General features: G+C 40.9%; 1 protein-coding gene across 1 annotated transcript in view; it reads left to right on the top strand.

Moving 5' to 3' along the window:
• The window catches only part of trappc11 (trafficking protein particle complex subunit 11), a 69,150-nt gene extending 51,587 nt beyond the window's left edge, over positions 1 to 17,563 (top strand). The window contains exons 23-30 of the mRNA XM_063049424.1: positions 1,155 to 1,274; positions 2,189 to 2,254; positions 3,200 to 3,356; positions 12,612 to 12,723; positions 12,937 to 13,028; positions 15,766 to 15,899; positions 16,077 to 16,244; positions 16,424 to 17,563. Coding sequence (XP_062905494.1) covers positions 1,155 to 1,274; positions 2,189 to 2,254; positions 3,200 to 3,356; positions 12,612 to 12,723; positions 12,937 to 13,028; positions 15,766 to 15,899; positions 16,077 to 16,244; positions 16,424 to 16,468 — 894 coding nt within the window. The 3' untranslated portion in view covers positions 16,469 to 17,563. The remainder of the gene's footprint in view (positions 1 to 1,154; positions 1,275 to 2,188; positions 2,255 to 3,199; positions 3,357 to 12,611; positions 12,724 to 12,936; positions 13,029 to 15,765; positions 15,900 to 16,076; positions 16,245 to 16,423) is intronic.
• The last annotated feature ends 6,456 nt before the right edge of the window (positions 17,564 to 24,019 follow it).

Here is a 24,019-nt window from a genome sequence, read left to right as displayed (position 1 = left end):
GGCAGATACACTACTAAAATTTAAGAGACTACTAGACAGGTATATGGAGGAATTTAAGGTTGGGGGGGGCGTTATATGGGAGGCAGGGTTTGAGGGTTGGCACAACATTGTGGGCTGAAGGGCCTGTACTGTGTTGTACTATTCTATGTTCTGTGTTCTAGAGTGGGGTGTATTGTGCCCCAATAGACGTGGCTGAGTCTGTACCCCTGTGCAGCCTTTTGCAATCCTGTGCATTGCAGCCTGCATACCAGGCTCTTGACACAATCACTCAGTATGCTCTCCACTGTACATCTACAGAAATTTGAAGGAGGCTTTGATGAAATATCCTCAAGTTCCTAACAAAGTAGTGCCACTGGTGTGCTACCTCTGTGGTTGCAGCAGTGTGTTGAGCCCAGAATAGATTCTCTGAGATGCTGATGCCCAGGTATTGGAATACAATATATACAATATGTAGGGAAGCAGAGAATTGGAAATTTAGGAATTAGGAATTTACTTATTGAACAAGTGTACATTTTGACCACTTTATTTAGTTTGTTATCATTTGTACAAACTCCCTCAGGTATTATACACCAAGGTCAACTTCTCAAGGCCTGTAGGTTATTAGGTATAATTGGTTGTGTAATCTTTTTTTTTCTTCTGGTAGTCTTTTGACCATGGCATTGTAGTGTTTTTTTTATATATCTGATTGTTCCTTTGGTTTCTTTTTATATTCTGATGACTAACTCTGCATTTACTTAAATCCAAAGCTGTGCTGATTGGTCCATTGGTCAGTGTGCCTTGTAGCCAGTGTTGGTATTTGGCAAAATAGCAAAGGTGTGCTTGTGGACTTCAGTTGAAGCGGTTCAGGAAAGTGAGGAGAAGGAAAATGAGGCTGGAATTTCTCTGCTGGGAAAGAAATCCCATCTATCCCATTCTTCTTCAGTTGGTTATCCTCCTGTGCTGCTTACAGTATATTCTCCATTGAAGACTCTATGCTGATGTCATTTTATTAAGCTTGTAGAATTTCCAAGCAGCTGTCCAAGTTCTCCACAAATTTTCCTCTGCAAATGTTGAATTTTTAAGTAAAATCATTACCTTCACAAGTTGTTTTACTTTGGATGACCTTTATCACTGAGGTATTTAATCTTGAAACCAATTGTTTAAATCTTGCCTAGTTGGAGAAACCTCTTTACATCAGATGCACACAGATTGGAACAAGAGTGTTTTTGGTTCATGTTTCCTATGTCGTTACTACAGTTGTTGAAGGCAAGGAGATCATTTGCAAATGTCATAAGGTTGGTGATCTTCTAAGTCTTCCTGAAGCAGTACCTGTATTGGCTTTTTTTCTTTTCCATGTTAATCTATAAGCTTGTTGAAGGGCAATACACTTTTAATACAGCAGCAGATGTGTTATTCTAACCTGGAGTCCCAAGGCCCAGCACTACATACCATACATGTCCAATATTCTACCTTGGGTGGCACTATTTTCAAGGAATGTAGGTTATATTCTTGTTACTTTTCAGTACAATATTTTTCCTTCAAATAACATTACTAACATGACTTATCTGCACATTGTCTTTCTGTTCATGGGACTCCACACAAATTGACAGCCTAATTCTCCCAAAACACAGCAACAGCCATCAACTTCTAAATTTGTGTATGTTTACAAAATACAATTAAGTTGGTCAGTAAAACTATTGAAAATCTTTTCTTTGTACTTTTGTCAGTTAAATAAAGGTTGACGTGAATTAACATATCACAGATTTTTGTTTTTATTGCATTTTGGAAAATATCCCAACTTTTCTGGAAATGGGGTTTGTACATAATTGGCAGCAATCCCTTTGAAGTCGTGAACAGCTGCGTTTAACTTTAAGGCTTTCTTTATGTTTCTGTGTATGATATTCAATGTACCTCAGAGCTTAATTTATGAACCTACCCAGTTTTGGTGCTAATTCAATACTTAGAATTAGTCAGGATGTTTAACTGGAAATTCTAAAAGTAATGTGGTAGAAGAGATGGGATGTCTTGTTGCAGCTGTACAAAACAGTGGTTAGATTGCACTTGATTATTAAGTATGGTTCTGGTTCCACAACTAGAATGATGTGAAGCAATAGAAAGAATACATCTCGTACATAATATTATTTAATTCCATGTCTGCCTAATAATTGGTAATAGTGTAGAAATGTTCTTAATTTTTTTTACCTTTTAGGATGAAACCATTACTATTGAAACAGTGGTCCCATTTGATGTTACTGCAAAGTTTGTTTCCACAAAAGTAAGTACAACAGATAATTTTATTTGTTTTGATTTTAAAGTGGGGGAAAAAAGATTTAAGCGACTTTTGAAGGTTTTGAGGATCTGCTTATCAATCCCGGGAAGCCCCATTCATCCCATAGTGTTTCTCTTGACTTTTTAGTAGTCTTTTTTCTGTTCAGCTAATTTTTCTGGAAGGGAAATACTTTACAATATTCATAAAAATAGATGCACATTTAAAATGTACAACTTTATTTGGCAGCCAGAATTGATGAGAATGAATTGTGAAGTGTTGAGAGAAACTTCAGCAAATGCTAAAAGAATTAATGGCACTGAATCAAAATTTTTCCCATCTGACTTCATATTGAGTAGGCTGCTCTACTTTCTGGGATGTGGGTGACTATGCCAGTATTTGTTGTTCTTGAGCTACCTGGCTTGCTAGTTACTACAAACATTTTAGCACAGGGGTTCCCAACCTGTGGTCCACAGATCTCTCGGGTAATGGTAAAGGTCCAAGGCATAAAAAAGGTTGGGAACCCCTATGTTAAGACCTCATCCAAAAGATAGTATTTCAAAAGTAGCCTGTCGGGTTCAAAGTGGACTAAGGCTGTTGCTCATAATCATGCACAGCTGACTTAACCATTTCAGAATTATTGTATGATAGACAAAGTGTAGGCCAATTAGCATCTTTACCATCATGTATTCAGAGTACTTTCTGTTAGCAACAGTAGAATTTAAATGAATACAGTATATCAATTTTCAAAATATATGCATGAAAATTGAAACTTTGATTTTTTGTCTAATTCTGCAATAGCATAGCCAAATATAATTGATAAAGTTAGTTCCAATTATTCCCTTTGAAACAAGTGTATATTCCTTCTATTGTGGTAATATAATTGTAAATCACCAGTTGTTTTTCATACATTTGAAATGCAATCCTCCTCTTGCTTGGATGTATATTTTGCAGTTTGAACACATGGATCGGGTGTTTGCAGATATCTCATTCCTTTTAATGATGGACATTCTGAGCGCATCTCCATGGGCACTCACTATTGAGACCAGTAAGCTAGAACTTGCACCTTCCATGATTTCAGTTGACCAGATGGAGTCGCAGTTGGCACAAGGTACAAATTGAGGGGCTTGTAGATTAATGCTTTTTGTTTTAGAACTCTTTTGTTTTTCTGAATCTGACATGCTTTCACACCATTTAAGCAAGAGTTCACAAGTCACATTGACCAGAGCTCAGTATGTCCTCAAATACACTGACTCAGTGTATTGACATATGGATTGCGGAATGGCACCTTTGGGAAGCCTGAAGGCTTGGTTGTCAGTAGGGATGTCCACACTAATATTCAGAGTATTTCTGATTAGTAACTACTTGGTTGGGATAATTCATCATTTTGTAAGTCTTGCCAGGATAATTTCATCACTTCCTTCACCACCCCCTCTTTCCTTCTCAGACAGCCTTGTCCTCTCTCCAGACACCAAACCAGACAAAAAAAACCCACTTTAAAGAATGCATTCTTGCATGATCACCCTGACAAAGTATGTGGTGAATGCAAGTTCCCAAAATGCGTACGATTGGGATTGAGTCAAGTCTTAAAAATCTTGAATCTGACCCTAGCCAATTTCCAGAAAATGGGATTACTTTATATTTTAACAAGTTGATCTAGCCTTGGGAAGCTGAAGGAATGCTTGATTACTTTGATAAAAGCCAAGCCTTTTTGTGTTTTCATCTGTTCACCTTCAACTTGCCTTCCCCAAACAAAGGCCTTCAATTTCAGATGCAGGGCCTCCCAATGCACCTCACTCCTGCCTCTTCTCCAACCATCTGTGTAACTAGCTTCTGACAATATTTGTGTTATGGTGATGCACTTACCCATGTTAAAGAACATCTGCGGGTTATGTAATACTGAAAACCTCCACGTTTGGCTGCATTGTGGCTCTTCCTACCTGAGATCTTTGTGTTTGTAATAATTTTTATGCCACACAAATTCTGGACTTCTCCACAGTCTTCATCCATTTCATTGCCTGAGCCATTTCTCTTTGCAAAGTCTTCTCTTCTACAAGACTTTACCATAAAATGTTTTTGAGCTGAATTAAAATCATCTTTTTTTTTAATAGAGGATGAAACTGGTTTCAGATTGAGACCAAACACTGTCTGCTTGTCCTTTAGAATCTGATCTTCCGATTGGGTTTAATAAGCAGTGGAGCAGTTTGGGCAATGCATTGCATTGTTACTGAACTTGAAGAGTGTGAGTGTGATGGATGGATACAGAGATGGGAATTGTACATGGTGTTCCCAGTGTGAGTGTGATGGATGGATACCGAGATGAGAACTGTGCATGGTGTTCCCAGTGTGAGTGTGACAGATGGGTACTGATGATAAAGTATGTAAAAGGGTTGACACTTGGTTAAACAGTAGCAGCCTGTTTTTCTGTAAAAAAAAAGCTGATGATCAACAGATGTGCTAATTTTGTTATTCAATGCTGAGCAATATTTCTTCCTGAAGGTAGCCAGCTAGGGGTTCAAGGTGCTCTGCTCCTTGTGCAGTCATGCGTAGAGATAGGACGGCTCCAGTCTGTTTTGTGCATTAGGCCATTATGCCTATTCTGTAATTTGTCTGTCGGTACTATCAACCAATGGATAAGTCTGACACTTGCTTGGTATGTGTGGGGGCTATCTGAATGAATATATCCATTCGTAGGGGGAATTGTGAGTTTGTTGGTGGATCGGGTAGAAACAGTCACAGACAGACTGTTCCTGTTTGAGCGACTAACTGAGTAAGCCTGGAATAAAGAGTTTGGACTTGTATGGTCTCTGAGTGACTTTATCTGGATTCGCCTGCCGCATTTGACAAGATATTCCCTAGGACCTTGAGGGAAGTTAGTGTAGAAATAGCAGGCGCTCTGACAAAAATATTTCAAATGTCATTAGAAACGGGGATGGTGCTGGAGGATTGGCTTATTGCTCATGTGGTTCCATTGTTTAAAAAGGGTTCTAAGAGTAAACCTGGCAATTATCGGCCTGTGAATTTGACGTCAATGGTGGGTAAATTGATGGAAAATATTCTTAGAGATGGTATATATAATTATCTGGATAGATGGAGTCTGATTAGGAACAGTCAACATGGATTTGTGCATGGAAGGTCATGTTTGACAAATCTTATTGAACTTTTTGATGAGGTTACTAGGAAAGTTGACGAGGGTAAAGCGGTGGATGTTGTCTATATGGAATTCAGTAAGGCCTTTGACAAGGTTCCACACGGAAGGTTAGTTAGGAAGGTTCAATCGTTAGGCATTAATATGGAAGTAGTAAAATGGATTCAGCAGTGGCTAGATGGGAGATGCCAGAGGGTAGTGGTGGATAACTGTGTGTCAGATTGGAGGACGGTGTGTAGCGGTGTGCCTCAGGGATCTGTACTGGGTCCAATGTTGTTTGTCAAATATATTAATGGTCTGGATGATGGGGTGGTAATTTGGATTAGTAAGTATGCAGATGATACTAAGATAGGTGGCGTGGTGGATGATGAGGAAGGTTTTCAAAGCTTGCAGAGAGATTTAGGCCAGTTAGAAGATTAGGCTGAAAGATGGCAGATGGAGTTTAATGCTGAAAAATGTGAGGTGCTACATTTTGATAGGACTAATCAAAATAGGACATACATGGTAAATCAGCAGTCCCCAACCACCGGGCCGCAAAGCATGCGCTACCAGGCCGCGAGAAAACAATATGATTTGGCGATAGGAGTCAGCTGCACCTTTTCTCATTCCTTGGCTGAGGGATTGGAGCAGGAGGCAGGGATTCAAGTTTTTGGATCATTGGGACCTCTTTTGGCGCAGGCGTGACCTGTACAAAAAGGACGGGTTACACTTGAATCGTAGGGGGACCAATATCCTGGCAGGGAGATTAGCGAGGGCTACTGAGGTGACTTTAAACTAGAATGGTTGGGGGGTGGGAATCAAATTAAAGAGGCTAGGCGAGAGGAGGTTAGTTCACAACAGGGGGATGGGAACCAGTGCAGAGAGACAGAGGGGTGTAAAGTGAGGGTAGAAGCAAAAAGTAGTAAGGAGAAAAGTAAAAGTGGCAGGCCGACAAATCCAGGGCAGGCATCAAAAAGGGCCACTTTTCAACATAATTGTATAAGGACTAAGAGAGTTGTAAAAGAGTGCCTGAAGGCTTTGTGTGTCAATGCAAGGAGCATTCGTAACAAGGTGGATGAATTGAAAGTGCAGATTGTTAGTAATGATTATGATATAGTTGGGATCACAGAGACATGGCTCCAGGGTGACCAAGGATGGGAGCTCAACGTTCAGGGATATTCAATATTCAGGAGGGATAGACATGAAAGAAAAGGAGGTGGGGTGGCGTTGCTGGTTAAAGATGAGATTAATGCAATAGAAAGGAAGGACATAAATCGGGAAGATGTGGAATCGATATGGGTAGAGCTGCATAACACTAAGGGGCAGAAAACGCTAGTGGGAGTTGTGTACAGGCCACCTAACAGTAGTAGTGAGGTCGGAGATGGTATTAAACAGGAAATTAGAAATGTGTACAATAAAGGAACAGCAGTTATAATGGGTGACTTCAATCTACGTGTAGATTGGGTGAACCAAATTGGTAAAGATGCTGAGGAAGAGGATTTCTTGGAATGTATGCGGGATGGTTTTTTGAACCAACATGTCAAGGAACCAACTAGAGAGCAGGCTATTCTAGACTGGGTTTTGAGCAATGAGGAAGGGTTAATTAACAATCTTGTCGTGAGAGGCCCCTTGGATAAGAGTGACCATAATATGGTGGAATTCTTCATTAAGATGGAGAGTGACATAGTTAATTCAGAAACAAAGGTTCTGAACTTAAAGAGGGGTAACTTTGAAGGTATGAGACATGAATTAGCTAAGATAGACTGGCAAATGACACTTAAAGGATTGACGGTGGATATGCAATGGGAAGCATTTAAAGATTGCATGGATGAACTACAACAATTGTTCATCCCAGTTTGGCAAAAGAGTAAATCAAGGAAGGTAGTGCACCCGTGGCTGACAAGAGAAATTAGGGGTAGTATCAATTCCAAAGAAGAAGCATACAAATTAGCCAGAAAAAGTGGCTCACCTGAGGACTGGGAGAAATTCAGAGTTCAGCAGAGGAAGACAAAGGGCTTAATTAGGAAGGGGAAAAAAGATTATGAGAGAAAACTGGCAAGGAACATAAAAACTGACTGTAAAAGCTTTTATAGATATGTAAAAAGGAAAAGACTGGTAAAGACAAATGTAGGTCCCCTACAGACAGAAACAGGTGAATTGATTATGGGGAGCAAGGACATGGCAGACCAATTGAATAATTACTTTGGTTCTGTCTTCACTAAGGAGGACATAAATAATCTTCCAGAAATAGTAGGGGACAGAGGGTCCAGTGAGATGGAGGAACTGAGCGAAATACATGTTAGTAGGGAAGTGGTGTTAGGTAAATTGAAGGGATTGAAGGCAGATAAATCCCCAGGGCCAGATGGTCTGCATCCCAGAGTGCTTAAGGAAGTAGCCTAAGAAATAGTGGATGCATTAGTGATAATTTTTCAAAACTCGTTAGATTCTGGACTAGTTCCTGAGGATTGGAGGGTGGCTAATGTAACCGCACTTTTTAAAAAAGGAGGGAGAGAGAAACCAGGGAATTATAGACCGGTTAGCCTAACGTCGGTGGTGGGGGGAAACTGCTGGAGTCAGTTATCAAAGATGTGATAACAGCACATTTGGAAAGTGGTGAAATCATCGGACAAAGTCAGCATGGATTTGTGAAAGGAAAATCATGTCTGATGAATCTCATAGAATTTTTTGAGGATGTAACTAGTAGAGTGGATAGGGGAGAACCAGTGGATGTGGTATATTTGGATTTTCAAAAGGCTTTTGACAAGGTCCCACACAGGAGATTAGTGTGCAAACTTAAAGCACACGGTATTGGGGGTAAGGTATTGATGTGGATAGAGAATTGGTTAGCAGACAGGAAGCAAAGAGTGGGAATAAACGGGACCTTTTCAGAATGGCAGGCAGTGACTAGTGGGGTACCGCAAGGCTCAGTGCTGGGACCCCATTTGTTTACAATATATATTAATGACTTGGATGAGGGAATTAAATGCAGCATCTCCAAGTTTGCGGATGACACGAAGCTGGGCGGCAGTGTTAGCTGTGAGGAGGAAGCTAAGAGGATGCAGGGTGACTTGGATAGGTTGGGTGAGTGGGCAAATTCATGGCAGATGCAATTTAATGTGGATAAATGTGAAGTTACCCACTTTGGTGGCAAAAATAGGAAAACAGATTATTATCTGAATGGTGGCCGATTAGGAAAAGGGGAGGTGCAACGAGACCTGGGTGTCATTATACACCAGTCATTGAACGTGGGCATGCAGGTACAGCAGGCGGTGAAAAAGGCGAATGGTATGCTGGCATTTATAGCGAGAGGATTCGAGTACAGGAGCAGGGAGGTACTACTGCAGTTGTACAAGGCCTTGGTGAGACCACACCTGGAGTATTGTGTGCAGTTTTGGTCCCCTAATCTGAGGAAAGACATCCTTGCCATAGAGGGAGTACAAAGAAGGTTCACCAGATTGATTCCTGGGATGGCAGGACTTTCATATGAAGAAAGACTGGATGAACTAGGCTTATACTCGTTGGAATTTAGAAGATTGAGGGGGGATCTGATTGAAACGTATAAAATCCTAAAGGCATTGGACAGGCTAGATGTAGGAAGATCGTTCCCGATGTTGGGGAAGTCCAGAACGAGGGGTCACAGTTTGAGGATGGGGGGAAGCCTTTTAGGACTGAGGTTAGGAAAAACTTCTTCACACAGAGAGTGGTGAATCTGTGGAATTCTCTGCCACAGGAAACAGTTGAGGCCAGTTCATTGGCTATATTTAAGAGGAAGTTAGATATGGCCCTTGTAGCTACGGGGATCAGGGGGTATGGAGGGAAGGCTGGTGCAGGGTTCTGAGTTGGATGATCAGCCATGATCATACTGAATGGTGGTGCAGGCTTGAAGGGCCGAATGGCCTACTCCTGCACCTATTTTCTATGTTTCTATGTTTGTCATGCCCACTGTTGAGCCATTACGCATGCGACATAATTACCCACGCGTCATCCATGTCAGTGCGGGAAGAAGATCAACTCCTCGAGCTTGCAAATGACGGCGGGCTGAAAAGTATTTTTGACATAACATCTCTGCCGGCATTCTGGATCTCAAAGTCAAGGCTAAATATCCTGAGGTAGCCACGAAAGCACTGAAAACGTTGCTTCCATTTCCAACATATCTCTGCAATGAATGCAACGAAAACCAAATTGCATAATAGACTGGACATAAGGAACCCCGTTCGAGTATCGCTGTCTCCCATCACCCCTTGATGGGACCATCTTGTTGCAGGGAAACAAGCATTCAGCCCAGGACTCCCACTGATTCAGCGATATTGGTGTGTTGCAATGATTTTATATGTTCATATGGGGAAAATATGTGCTGTGTGTTTAATATCCAAACGTTACTTAAAATGTTATGATGCTATTGACTTACTTATATAACCATATAACAATTACAGCACGGAAACAGGCCATCTCTGCCCTTCTAGTCTGTGCTGAACGCTACTCTCACCTAGTCCCACCGACCTGTACTCAGCCCATAACCCTCCGTTCCTTTCCTGTCCATATACCTATCCAATTTTTCTTTAAATAATATCGAACCTGCCTCTACCACTTCTACTGGAAGTTCATTCAACACTTACTTCAAGCTCCCCTGTCCTTCCCTGATAATTGACTTATTGCTATATTCATGCCAGGAAAATATGCGCTGTGTGTTTAATATTAAATTTGTTAGATAAACCCTTTTAGAAACGAAATTGAGTGTATTAGCCACTTATCACCTATATTCCGGTCGTGATTAATACCCCCCCCCCCAACAGAATCACCAAAAACAATTTGTAGAAAAAATCGGCACGTACACGCATGCGCGCTGGTGCCTGCGCAAGGCTTCATGGTCATTGTAGTCTCTGTGTAAACAACGTATTTGGCTCTACTCTTGTCCGTTGGCAACCCCCTCCCCCCCCACCCCGGGTCGGCCGGTCCGCAGTGCAAAGAAGGTTGGGGACCCTGTGGTAAATGGTAGGGCATTAAAGAATGCTGTAGAACAGAGGGATCTAGGAATAATGGTGCATAGTCCCCTGAAGGTGGAATCTCATGTGGATAGGGTGGCGAAGAAAGCTTTTGGTATGCTGGCCTTTATTAATCAGAGCATTGAGTATGGGAGTTGCGATGTAATGTTGAGATTGTATAGGGCATTGGTAAGGCCAAATTTGGAGTATTGTGTACAGTTCTGGTCACTGAATTATAGGAAAGATGTCAATAAAATTGAGAGAGTACAGAGGAAGTTTACTAAAATGTTGCCTGGGTTTCATCTCCTAAGTTACAGAGAAAGATTGAACAAGTCAGGTCTTTATTCTTTGGAGTGTAGAAGGTTGAGGGGGGACGATAAAGGTGTTTAAAATTATGAGCGGGATTGATAGAGTTGACGTGGATAGGCTTTTTCCATTGAGAATGGGGGAGATTCAAATAAGAGGACATGAGTTGAGAGTTAAAGGGCAAAAGTTTAGGGGTAACATGAGGGGGAACTTCTTTACTCAGGGAGTCGTAGCTGTGTGGAACGAGCTTCCAGCAGAAGTGGTTGAGGCAGGTTTGATGTTGTCGTTTAAAGTTAAATTGGATAGTTATATGGACAGGAAAGGAATGGAGGGTTATGGGCTGAGGGCAGGTCGGTGGGACTAGGTGAGAGTAAGAGTTCGGTACAGACTAGAAGGGCCGAGATGGCCTGTTTCCGTGCTGTAATTGTGATATGGTGATAACTTGCACATTCCTGCTTCCAGAAGCAACAATGTGTTAATGGCCAATTAGCTCATGTTTAAGGATCGCATCAGAGATAAAGATTGTCCATGAGATAAGTCTCAGTTCCTCTTTGAAATAGCATCATGGAATTTTTGCATTTGCATTCAACTTAGGCTATGTCCCACTACGCCGGATAATTTTGAAACCAAAGCCTTTTCTGTTCGTTTTGACCCTCTGTCCACACTAAAACAGGATTTTCATCTCCCGAAAACGGAGATTTTCATCTCCCGAAAACGGAGATTTTCAGAAACGGTCTCCAGAGTGAATAAATCTGAAAACGCCTAATATCCGTTGCTGTTTGTACGGAGTAACCGGAGCTTTTTAAAACCGCTGTCATGACGTAGCATTTCATCATCACCTCCTCCTCCTCCTCCTCCTCCCTCTCTCCCTCTCTCCCTCTCCCCCTCTCCCCCTCTCTCTCTCTCCCCCCGCCCCCGTATGAAGGTGGTTTACCTATCTATGCAAGTACTTCTCTGACAATAGATGTGTAACAGCCTAATGTAACATTGTATGGAAATACAAGATAACACTGATGAAGATGTGTTTTATACATTTAACAAGGTGCTTTATTAATGCAACAGTGTTAGTCAGTTTTTCAATGTTTGTTGTCAGCCGGATCATACTGTCCGTGAACTCCCTGTCGGTTGCCTCCATACGCTCCAGTATTTGTCTTTTTTAGTTTTAAGTCCTCCTGCGTGAGAGCCAAGAGCAATTCCTTTTAAGTTTTTCTACTCTAGATAGATTGATAGATATACTTTATTAATCCCGAGGGGAATTTGGAACTGGACAAACCCGCACCAAGTATACCGTTTCCTCTTCGCTTGTTTTCTACGTGTCCCTCGCACGCCCAGTAGGAGGAGATTTGCCCAAATATCCATCTAACGTGGACAGAGATATTTTGAAAAACGCTTAGTGTGGACGCCTGTCGTTTTTACTCGAAACCGGCGTTTTCAAAATTATCCGGCGTAGTGTGGATGTAGCCTTAGACAGCAGAGAGGACGTGTTAAATGGAATCTCTAGTTTTACTGAGTACTGCATGGAAATTTCACCTTAGAGTTTTACTTCATGCTCAACCCTTCGCCATGGAATTTGAACCCACCATCTTGTATTTGTTGCATAGATGCTGAATGATCTGCTAGATAGCATCTCCTGCCAGATCGGCAAGTCTATGCACAACTGAGGAAGACTGTGGATCCAAATGCTAACTCACGAAAAATAATTCTCATGCTCCACTGGAAACCATGGCATCCTTTTGGGAAGGATTTGGGGTGGACGCATTGTTGCCAATTACTGACAAAGTCTGTTTATTAAGAAAGGATTGCTTGTTCAACCTGAAGTTTTTAACTTTGACTCGAAAATGACAGGGAGCTGGATAACAGTTTCTCATTGGTGAATGGAAATGAAAAAAATCTACTTGTGATTTGTTGTTTTAGTATGTTACTGACCACTTAAACAAAATTATTTGTGCAGTGGTTTTACAGACGGGAGAAAGTGCCAGCGAGTGCTTCTGTTTGCAGTGTCCACCAGCACCAATCAATCAGAGTGGAGTTGCCTCAGGGCATTATATCATCTCTTGGAAACGGTAAAGAGGATTTATTCAGAGCAGTGCTTTCAGCTTGGGCTTCCAGTTTTGAAAGCAATTTTTAAAATATTGATAACTATATAAAATATTGATGCTGAAAGATTTATGCAATTTAGTAATGGGAAATTTGTATTGTTCGTATTCCAAATTGAAACACAACACCTCAGTTCCTAAACAATTACTAACATGCCTTTTCCTTTGGTATTTTGAAAGCTCCTCTGCTGCTAAAAGTGTACCTGTTGTCAACACGATGATTACATTGCCACATGTGATTGTGGAGGCAGTTCCGCTCTATGTTCATGCAGGTGAAGTGAATTACACATTTTTTAAAATAACAATGCTTTAAAGTTGAATGTAGAATGCAGGAGCAAATCCACAACTAATGCCTAAATGGACTAGTTTTAAACGAGAGTACAATTTCCAAAGGTGAAAGAAAACACAGATGTATTATTGAAGGATGAAGTAAATGTCATTGCTATTAAAACAGTACAGCACAGGAACAGGCTCTTTAGCCTGTGATGTGTGTACTGATCATGATGCCATTCCAAACTAATCACATCTGCCTCCATGTGATCATTCCCTGGTTGTTCATATGCCTGTCTAAATACTACTAAAATGTTGCTCTTGTATCTGCTTCTACCCAGCTCCACTGGCAGTGTCTCCCAGGCACCTATCACTCTCTTCCTTATAAATCTCCTTTAACCTTTCCTCCCCACTTTAAATCTATGCCCTCTAGTACATGACATTTCTGTCCTGGGGAAAAAGTCACAAACTAACTAACTATGCCTCTCCTTATTTTTTAATTTCTGTTAGGAAGCTCTTCAGTCTCCATTGCTCTAGAGAAAACAATCTAAATTTGTTTCAGTCCTTGTTTTAGCTAATACACACTAATCTAGGCAACATCCTAGTCAACCTCATCTGCATCTTCTCCTAAGGCACCATATTGTTCTTGTAATGGCATGACCAGAATATACCTGTCCTGTTGAGGGGTTTCAGCCCAAAACATCGACTGTACTTTTTTCCATAGCTGCTGCCTGGCCTGCTGAGTTCCTCCAGCATTTTATGTGTATTGCTTGGATTTCCAGCATCTTTAGATCTTCTCTTGTTTGTGACCAGAATATATCAATGTGGTCTAACCAAAGTTTTATAAAGCTGCAACACAACTTCCCAATATCTATACTCAATACCCTGACTAATAAAGACAACTGTGCCATCTATTTTCTTTACCACCCTGCTCATTACTTTTGCCACTTTCAAGGAGCAATGGACTTATATGCACAAGATCCCTCTATGTGCCAGTACTTCTCAGGGTCCTGCCATTTACAATATACTTGCCTCTTACATTTGGCCTTCCAAAGTACAACTCCTCACACTTGATTGTATTAAACTCCATCTGCTATTTGTCCACCCAAATTTCCAACTGATCTATATCCTGCTGTAGAAACTTCATCCCATCCACAACTCCACCAATGTTTGAACATCTGCAGCCTCGATAGTCACCCCACTTATATTCCAAATTATCTGTCACAAACAAGAAGTCCCCGATTGCTGGTTGCTGACCTCCAGTCAGAGTAACTTCCCTCTACCATTTCCCTCTGTCCTCTACGCCAAGTCAATTTGAATCCAGTCAACCAATGGATCCCAGGTGCCTTGATCTGTTGGATCATCCTACTGTGAGGGACTGTTTACTAAAGTCCACGTAGAAGCCATCAATTGCCCTACCTTCATTGATCATCTTAATCTCCTGAAAACTCAATCAAGTTTGTAAAACATGACTTTCCCGCACAAAGATTTACTGACTATCCCTAATAAGTGCATACTTTTCCAGATGAGAACACATCCTAGGGGCAACACATGGGACTGCACATACTGGAATCTGGAGCAACAAACAATTTGCTGGATGAATTCAGTGAATCAAACAGCATTTGTGGGATGCTGTGGAATTTCCTCCCACAGATGCTGTTTGACCCACTGAGTTCTGCCAGCAGTTTTTTTTGTGAGTATGCCCTATCCTTAAGGATCTTTAATAATTTCCCTGCCATTATTATTTTCAATTAAAATTTGGCAAGCAAATTTGCAACAATTATGTGCATTTTACGCAGTGCTAAGTAAACCAACTCTATGGAGCTGCACACACATCTCATCTCCCACCATACTGCTCAGCTCAGCACCAATTCCTGACTATAGAAAGCAAAAACATGGCTATAATTCGCAGCCAGGCCTGCCACCTTTGCACCAGGCATACCAGTTACACCCAGAGTAGTAATAATCAATTAACGGGGTTTCTGGCCTTCAATCAAAGGTAAATGACACTTAACGCTTTATTATTTATTTGAAAGTAATATTACGTAAATGTTATTCTGATTATCTGAGACACTTGAACAGATCCGATTGCATGAGCTGTCTGAAAGCCAGTATTCCAGATACCTGGTCTCAGGATCTACTGGTCTAGCCATACTTGCTCATGGGTAGATCAGAAAGGAGGAATATTACTGTCGGAATGCTACAAGAGGTGTAGAGCAGGCATAAGTTGGGTCAAGCGTGATTACTTGATTACTTAGAAGCTATTACTGCAGAGGTATCAGAAATGGGACCCCCCCCCCCAAAAAAAAACAAGTTATTCCTGGTAATAGTAAAATGTGAACAGTTGTGGTGGAGTGGAGACTTGAAAGGTCATTTATTGATTTCTCTGTCTCTACTTAAAAATTCACTTTAAATTTTACCAGAATAGCCTATGATAAATACTTTATACATAAATCCTACATCCTTGTTATTTCCTCCTATAAGACAACTTTTAAAAAGCATTTGGATTAGTATATGATTAGGAAAGGTTTATAGCAAAGAGGTCCAAATGTAGTAAAAATTAGACTAGCTTGGGTGGGCACCCTGGTTGGCATGGATGAGTTGGGCCAAAGAGCCTGTTTCCGTGCTGTAACACTCTATGACTTTAAACATGCATTATTTTGATCTAATAAATATGTGCTTACCTTTTAAATTAAAATTGAAAGCCTGTTACTAACCTTTCCTTTCTTGCTTTTAAAGATCTTCCTTCATTTGGCAGAGTCCGTGAGTCATTACCAGTCAGATATTGGTTACAAAATAGGACCAAACTAGTGCAGGATGTGGAGATTTTTGTGGAGCCCAATGATGCATTCATGTTTTCTGGTCTTAAACAGGTACAAATTATAACTCATACATTTTACCTAAATGGGCTGAAGTTTGAGGGAGAGGGACATGGTTCAGATGTTTGTTGTATTGTTAAATCAAGTGGTTATCCTAACAGTGTTTGCTTTATGTGTTAGTTCTTAAAGCGGATTACTCTTAAAACTAACTTGTTTTGCTTTCTTTCGAAGATCCGGTTAAGAATTCTTCCAGACACCGAACAGGAGTTATTGTACAACTTCTATCCCCTCATGGCTGGGTACCAACAGCTGCCAGGTCTCAACATAAGCTTGCCCCGGTTTCCTGCTGTCTCCACCCAGCTGTTGCGCAGGTTCCTGCCCACACACATTTTTGTAAAGGTATGCTGAAACTTAACACTTTTAAACTATTTCACACCTGAGGTAAAGTTTATTAATGCAAACTCAATAATAGTCGCACAGAAAAGAATTCTTAAGATAATTTCTAACAAAAGAAAATGATCCCTAATAGTCTTCCAGTGCAAATTCTTAACTTTTTTATACTTTTCCCTTCATTTTAGCCACAAGGCCGACAAGCGGATGAAACAATTGTTGTAGCTGCTTGACTGAGAAACTATTCTGAGGAATAAAACTTGCGACTTCTGCAGCTGAAAGAAAGAAGTGGATAAAATATCTCATTTGTTCAAGGATGGTATGAAATGAACTGTTCATTTGAATTGAGGCTGCAGTATTTACAGCAGCTAAGCATTTCTCAACTGCCCCAAAGTTGTACTTACACATAAGCAGTTAACATTTCAAGTTGCCGAAATTAGTGTTCTGGAAACAGTTGTAGATTGATAATGAGCCAAGAATTATTTGAGAATGGAATAATATAACCGAACATTGTATTGTTTAAGTTCAGTGAGAAATTATCTTAATCTTTGGCAATACTTTAATTCTGTTGTAAATTTTCCATTATTGTCATCATGCAGTCTTGATTGACTATTTGACAGGAGCAGCTGCTACAGAATTTTTCAGTAAAACATGTATATGCATGATGTGTGTGTGTGTGTGTGTGTGTATGTGCACATTATTTGATCAATTTACTGTGGTCATTGACTTGAAAATACACCGCTGTTCCTTCAACGTCACTGGGTCAAAACTCTTGGAACTCTTCCTGCAAAGAGCATTGTGGATACACCCACGCTTCAAGGACTGCAATGGTTCAGGAAGATTTTTTACCACCATCTTCTCAAGTGTAACTAGGGAAGAGCAATGATATTCTGACTAAGTGAAGATCACATCCCTTAAGAAATACAAATTCAGTTAATTCATTTTTTATTTTAGAAAATTATTTATACTTAACTTTGCTATAGAAGAAAAACTAGGGTAAACAATTAAATACCAAAAAAAAAAGGACTCATGAAAATAATCCATCTTGGCTATCCCAATGAATAGAATTCCTGAATTGACATTAGCTACTGTGAGAAGATTAGGGCATTAAGATAAGAACATCCTGCTTTTCACTTAAGGAATATTGTGAAATACAAGTTATTGGAGCATAAATATTGGCTGCCTTTCCTTAATTCACTTGTATACACTATTTCTGGCCCACTCTTTTTAAGAATAAGCAAAATAAATGTTATTTACATTGATTATAAGTAGGAATAAAGCAAACATATCCGGAAAAAAACCCCCAAAAATGCTGGAAAATATCCAACAGGTCAGGAGACATTTGTAGGAAGAGAAAGCAGAGTCAATGTTTGAGATTGGAGATCTTTTTGCCAGAAGTAAAAGGAGGCAAAAGAATGTAGTAAGACTGCAGGGAACATGGGAAAGGGAGGTAGTCTCTGAGAGAGATAACCTGTAAACAAGGATATAAGACACAGGAGCAGAATTATGCTACACAGCCCATCTTGTATGCTCCACCATTCCATTATGACTGATTTATTATCCCCCTCAACCCCATTCTCCTGCCTTCTTCCTGTAACCTTTGATGCCCTGACCTATCAATGACTTGGCCTCCACAGCTGTCCGTTGCAATGAATTGCACAGATTCCCCACCCACTGGCTGAAGAAATTCCTCCTCATTTCTGTTCTAAATGAATGTCCTGAGGCTATGTCCTCTGTGCATAGACTCATCTATTATAGGAAACGTACCCTCCACATCCACTCTGTCTAGCCCTTTCAATATTTGATGAGCTTCAGTGCGATCCCCCTCATTCTTCTAAACTCCAGCGAGTACAGACCCAGAGCCATTAAGCGCTCTTCATACATAAACTCTTTCATTCCCAGAATCACTTTTGTGAACCTCCTCTGGACTCCCTCCAATGCCAGCACATCTTTTCTTAGATAAGGAGCCCAAAACTGCTTACATTACTCCAAGTGCGGTCTGACCAATGTCTTACAAGGCCTCAGAATTACATCCTTTTGCTTTCCTTATTCATATCTGGTCAGTGAACAGAAACATAGTACATTGACAAAAGAATGTGGGAGTTGAAAATTCTAGAACAAGAGGGCAAGCCATTACAGAGGCTGAGCACATTTCAAACTTATTTTATAAATTTGCAGATGACATCGGCCACTGTTGATGGTAAAACCTCAGATGGCAACATGGAGGCATTCAGGAGTGAGATAGATCTATTTGAATGGTGTCCCATCAACAAGCAAACGCTCAACATCAGCAGGGCCAACATATTGATTAGGGATTTCAGGACTTTGAAGTTGGGAGAACACACCAGTCCCCATTGAGCGGTCAATGATGGAAAGAGTGAGTGATTTTGTGCTTCTGGCTGTCAACATCTGAGAGGATTTGTCCTGGGCCTAACATTTTGATGCAATCACAAAAAGTAGTAGTAGTCATACTTTATTGATCCTGGGGGAAATTGGTTTTTGTTACAGTTGCACCATAAATAATAAATAGTAATAGAACCATAAATAGTTAAATAGTAATATGTAAGTTATGCCAGTAAATTATGAAATAAGTCCAGGACCAGCCTAACGGCTCAGGGTGTCTGACCCTCCAGGGGAGGAGTTGTAAAGTTTGATGGCCACAGGCAGGAATGACTTCCTATGACGCTCTGTGCTGCATCTCGGTGGAATGAGTCTCTGGCTGAATGTACTCCTGTGCCCAACCAGTACATTATGTAGTGGATGGGAGACATTGACCAAGATGGCATGTAACTTAGACAGCATCCTCTTTTCAGACACCACCATGAGAGAGTCCAGTTCCATCCCCACAACATCACTGGCCTTACGAATGTGTTTGTTGATTCTGTTGGTGTCTGCTACCCTCAGCCTGCTGCCCCAGCACACAACAGCAAACATGATCGCACTGGCCACCACAGACTCATAGAACATCCTCAGCATCGTCCGGCAGATGTTAAAGGACCTCAGTCTCCTCAGGAAATAGAGACGGCTCTGACCCTTCTTGTAGACAGCCTCAGTGTTCTTTGACACACTAGTATCTCAACACAAACAAGAGAAAATCTGCAGATGCTGGAAAATCCAGGTAATACACACAAAACACTGGAGGAACTCAGCAGGCCAGGCAGCATCTATGGAAAAAAGAACAGTCGACATTTTGGGCCAAGACCCTTCTTCAGGACTGGAGGAAAAAATGAGTCAGAGTAAGAAGGTACAAGGCGGGGGAGGAAGAAACACATGGTGACAAGTAATTGGAGGGGGGAAGGGATGAAGTTGATTGGTGAAAGAGATACAGGGCTGGACAAGGGGGAATCTAATAGGACAGAAGGCCATGGAGGAAAGAATAGGGGGAGGAGCACCAAAGGGAGGTGATGGACAGGTAAGGAGATAAGGTGAGAGTGGAAAGTGGAATAGTGAAGGTGGGAGGGAAGCCATTACTAGAAGTTCGAGCGTCTCCTTCATTTGGGATTTCAAGACATTTGTATATCACCAAAAGTTCTTGCAAATTTCTGAAGTTGTTTGGTGAGGAGCAGCCTGACTGGTGCCATCACAGCCTAGTAAGGAGGCTTCATTGCACAGGAATGAAAGGCGCTCCAAAGGGTTTAGAATCAGACAGCTCCATCATGGCTACAAACCACCCCCCCCCCCCCCCACCATCAAGGACAGCTTCAAGAGGTGGTACCTTAAGAAGGTGGCATCCATATGGGACATGCCCACTTTTCATTATTACCATCAGGGAAGAGGCCTAAAGACTTATACGTAAAGATTGAGGAACAGCTTCTTCCCCTCCGTCATCAGATTTCAAAACTGCCCATAAACACTACCCCATTGCTCCTTTTCTGCATTTGTTATTTATTCTGTGAACTGTTGTAATTTTAATACCTTGGCATTGTGCTGCTGCTAAAAAAACAACTTTCAGAATAAAGTAAGACTCCACCACAAAGGCTCAGAGGACAGTTTAGATTCTCATTTAAATGTTTAATAAAGCACGGGTATCTAGAATGTTATTCATCACATTAATATAACTTTTTCATATTCCTGCACCACCCACACTGCCTGCAAAGCCTTGGAAGCATGCAAAAGGTGATGGATGATTGGAAGATTTAAGATTCTAAAGATGACATTCTGAGGACTCTAATCTTTATTACAAGGAGAGATAAGTTTCAAATTATGTTAGTATTTTTATGGGGTTATATACTTCCCATGCTACCATTCATTTACATATTCCCCAGGGCTTCATCTGCCTCTGCTGGTGGTGTTGCTTATGGCTGTGGCTGAAGAGGAAGGACAGAAAAGGCTGTCCTCTCAGCCTTTGTGGTGGGGTCTAGTCATAGTACGTCTTATGTAATTCTGAAATTGGAAGCTGCAGTGGGAGGCAGGGAAGCGTCCATGGAGCAAACAGGAGGTGTACCAGGGCTAAGGGAGCAAAACATCAATGAATGATGGTCCCTGGCTGATGACCCTGCTGCTAGATGGGCTGAAGGGCCTGTTTCTGTGCTGTAGTGTAGTGCTCTGTGACCTAAGGTGTCGCAGGCAGCAATGCCAAGCAGGAAACATCTTCCTGAAAATTTCATTGTTACAATAAATTTTCATATCAAATTATACATCAATGATTTAGAAATTCCAGAATACTTCATAATTGTATCTATATAATAACCTAGAACCCCAAACAATTTATTAGATGTAATCTGACACTGAATCAAAGGAGTCAATATGGCAACAGAAGAGACAGCAGATACTGGAATCTGCAGCAACAAAGAATCTGTTGGAGGAACTCAGTGAGTTAAGCAACACCAGTGGGAGAAAAGAAATTGTCGACACTGAGTCAAAACCCTGCATCAAGATATATCAACATATGAACATGAGATTTAGGAACAGCATTAAGTTCCGTAGTCTTTTGAATGGGATAGGTATTGCAGGATGCCATACGTACAGGATATGAATTAGGATCAGGAACAGGTCACTCAGTGCCTTGAACCTGCTTCACAACTTAATATCATGAATGATCTGATTGTAAAATCAACTACACATTCTCATTGTCCACAGCAAACTTTCTTGCATATCAAGTTATTATTTACCTCTGCCTCAAAATTTCTGATCTTACTACCCTTTGAGGAAGAGAGTTCCAGAGACACAATCCTTTTTGTCCCTGTCTTGGTTATCTTAAATCCACATTTTCCACCAATGCCACTGGAAACAAAATTTTGTTAATTGATCCATAAATGCCCTCCAAGACTTATCTGCAAATCTCAGATAAAATGTTCAATATATAAATGAAACAAAGCAGGTTGCTGCAAAATGAAGGTAATCAAGTGTTCAGCAAGTGATTCTTAGCATTAACCATCTGCTCCTTGGATGTTGCTGAATTTGCTGATAGTTTTGTTGAGATGTATTCTAGCTTTAGGTTATGTAGAAAAATATTAACCTCAGCAAACAATCTTTAGACCTGAATGTGGATTGTAGATTGACTTTAAAATGCAGCCCTGTTTCCTGGAGCTGTGGACTGCAGTTAATTGAAAACCAGACAATGCTGATTAACATTAATTTTGGGTGTCTGGAGTGTGGGAGTGTGAAAATTATATGTAATTCAAAGGAAGCATTGTAGATACATGGTAAATATATAATTGTCCTTTTATCTTTAACATATAAAATGCCATGTACTATAGAATTGGACAGGCCTCTTCCTCCAAGAGGGTCTCCATATGATGCCTGCTGCTCTTTTCTGCTGAACAAGCCACTTTGATATCCATTAGCTTCAGTGTCTCTCTGGTAGACTTTGTTCACATTACAACAGTTTTTTTTGGTACATTGATGGATATATTGACTGTTTCTTCATCACTGCACAAATCCACTGCAGAGATCTTTTGAAACTCAGAATATCATAGCAGTTTGTTGCCCAGACTTTGAACTTGCACATCTTTGGAAAGCTGTTAATCTGTCACCATGGCTGATTCAAAATTGTTCCTGGTAGGTTGCATTGCAAGGCTTATTTAGAACTGACAATTTGTCAATATTCTGGGCTCAATTGAAATCCAGATCTCTGAAGGAAGTCCTGCCGAAGGGTTTTGGCCCAAAACATCGACTGTACGCTTTTCCATAGATGCTGCCTGGCTTGCTGAGTTCCTCCAGCATTGTGTGTGTGTTTCACTGAAGGAAGGGCAGTTTTGTAATAAGAACATAAGAAATAGAAATCATATTCAAAAACATGGCTGATCTACTGCACTAGGTATCCTAGATCTGCTTCCATTGCCTTGCTTTCTTTTGTCTTTGTTAGCAATCCAATGTAGATTTGAAAAGCTAAACAGCTTCCTTCATGTGTGAAGCAATTATATGAATGTGAATTGAAGAAGTTTTTGAATTGTTCATCTTAGCATTGATTTGCTTTCTACCTCCGGTCCTCTCCAAGGATTGTCACCTTGTTGTAGTGGCAAGGCTTGTGAGTTCCTGAGATCCGAGAGAGATGCCATCTGGAGTTTAGCCATCTGGCGATCTGGCGCTTAGCTCCTAATAGAGTCACCCATAGTGGTAAGGTCAAGAAGGAGGTTCCAGACAAAGAGCGATCCAACTAAGACCTCAACTGTGGAGATGGCTGAAGATGATGACACGTCACAATGGCAGTGAAGGTGGAGGAAGACTGAAGCAGTGAAGAGTCCCCAGACACCTTACATTCCATGCCACTGGACCTGACCCTGACCTATTAAGCACCATGAGATGGCTGCCCATGAATCAGCTTCCCCATGTGAAACAAAGTCACACACAGCATTCTCCATTACGGGAATCCACCCAAGTATCTCTGAATATGTGGATCCTGGATTGGCCTGACCTAGCAATAGATAATCCCTTAGGAGAACATTTTATTTGACTTGAGTGATCGCACTACTGTTACTATTCCCTGCTAAGTTCACCCTCCCTTTCCTGGTTCTCCTGGGGCTATAGGTGTATGAGCCATGAGTTGCTATTACAGACCTGAAGAATCATTGAGGTGTGAGTAGAGATAATCTTCAGAACTAATGGGAAGCTTTTCAGCCCACTCAGACTACATCTCAGAACCAAGGTCACCCAAGCCCTGTAGTCGAGTTGCAGTAGCTCTCCCCTTATTTTGGATATCACCTCTTGATAAAGATAGACACTGATAATAAAATTCATCTCCTGCCCTGAAACTTCTTTGAAAATTCCACTCTTCCATTTGCAAGTTAACTACTTTCTCTTCCCACAAGTGCTGCTTGACTTGACAAAAAATTCTTGCAGAATTTCTGTTTTTGTTTTAGTTTGTCACCATATTCCACCACTCAGTCGATTGAGAAAATGGGTACTGAAGATCAAGACCTCAGAGAAGGGCTATATTAAGTTTGGATCACAATTTCACATCAATAGTACTATTGTACTCTCCCTTTTATTTTGCCAGGGTGTCATTATAGAATACCGTCAGCAGGTGGTACTAAAGGACAAGTTGAGCATGTGTCTTTATATTTCCACCATCTACATGATGTCACCATCTGACACGTCTCCCCCGACCCTCTGTTAAGGAAGCATTTCCTCTGCAATTTCCTGCTACATGCTTTTCTCTTCAATGCCATCCACCCTTCATAATATCCTCCCTTGCAATCTGATAGAGATATACAGTACAAAATTATAAGGAATACCAATAATGGAGGTGATAGGAAACTTTTCCTCATAGCAGAGGAATCTAAAACCAAGGGCATATAAGGGTTAAAACAAAGTATAGAGGGTACCTGAGGAAGTATTTTTTC

Source organism: Mobula hypostoma, chromosome 5 (genome assembly GCF_963921235.1).
Source record: "Mobula hypostoma chromosome 5, sMobHyp1.1, whole genome shotgun sequence".
Lineage (NCBI taxonomy): Eukaryota > Metazoa > Chordata > Chondrichthyes > Myliobatiformes > Myliobatidae > Mobula > Mobula hypostoma.
Note: the sequence above shows the minus strand (reverse complement) of the source record. Positions and strands in the feature narration are given on the sequence as shown.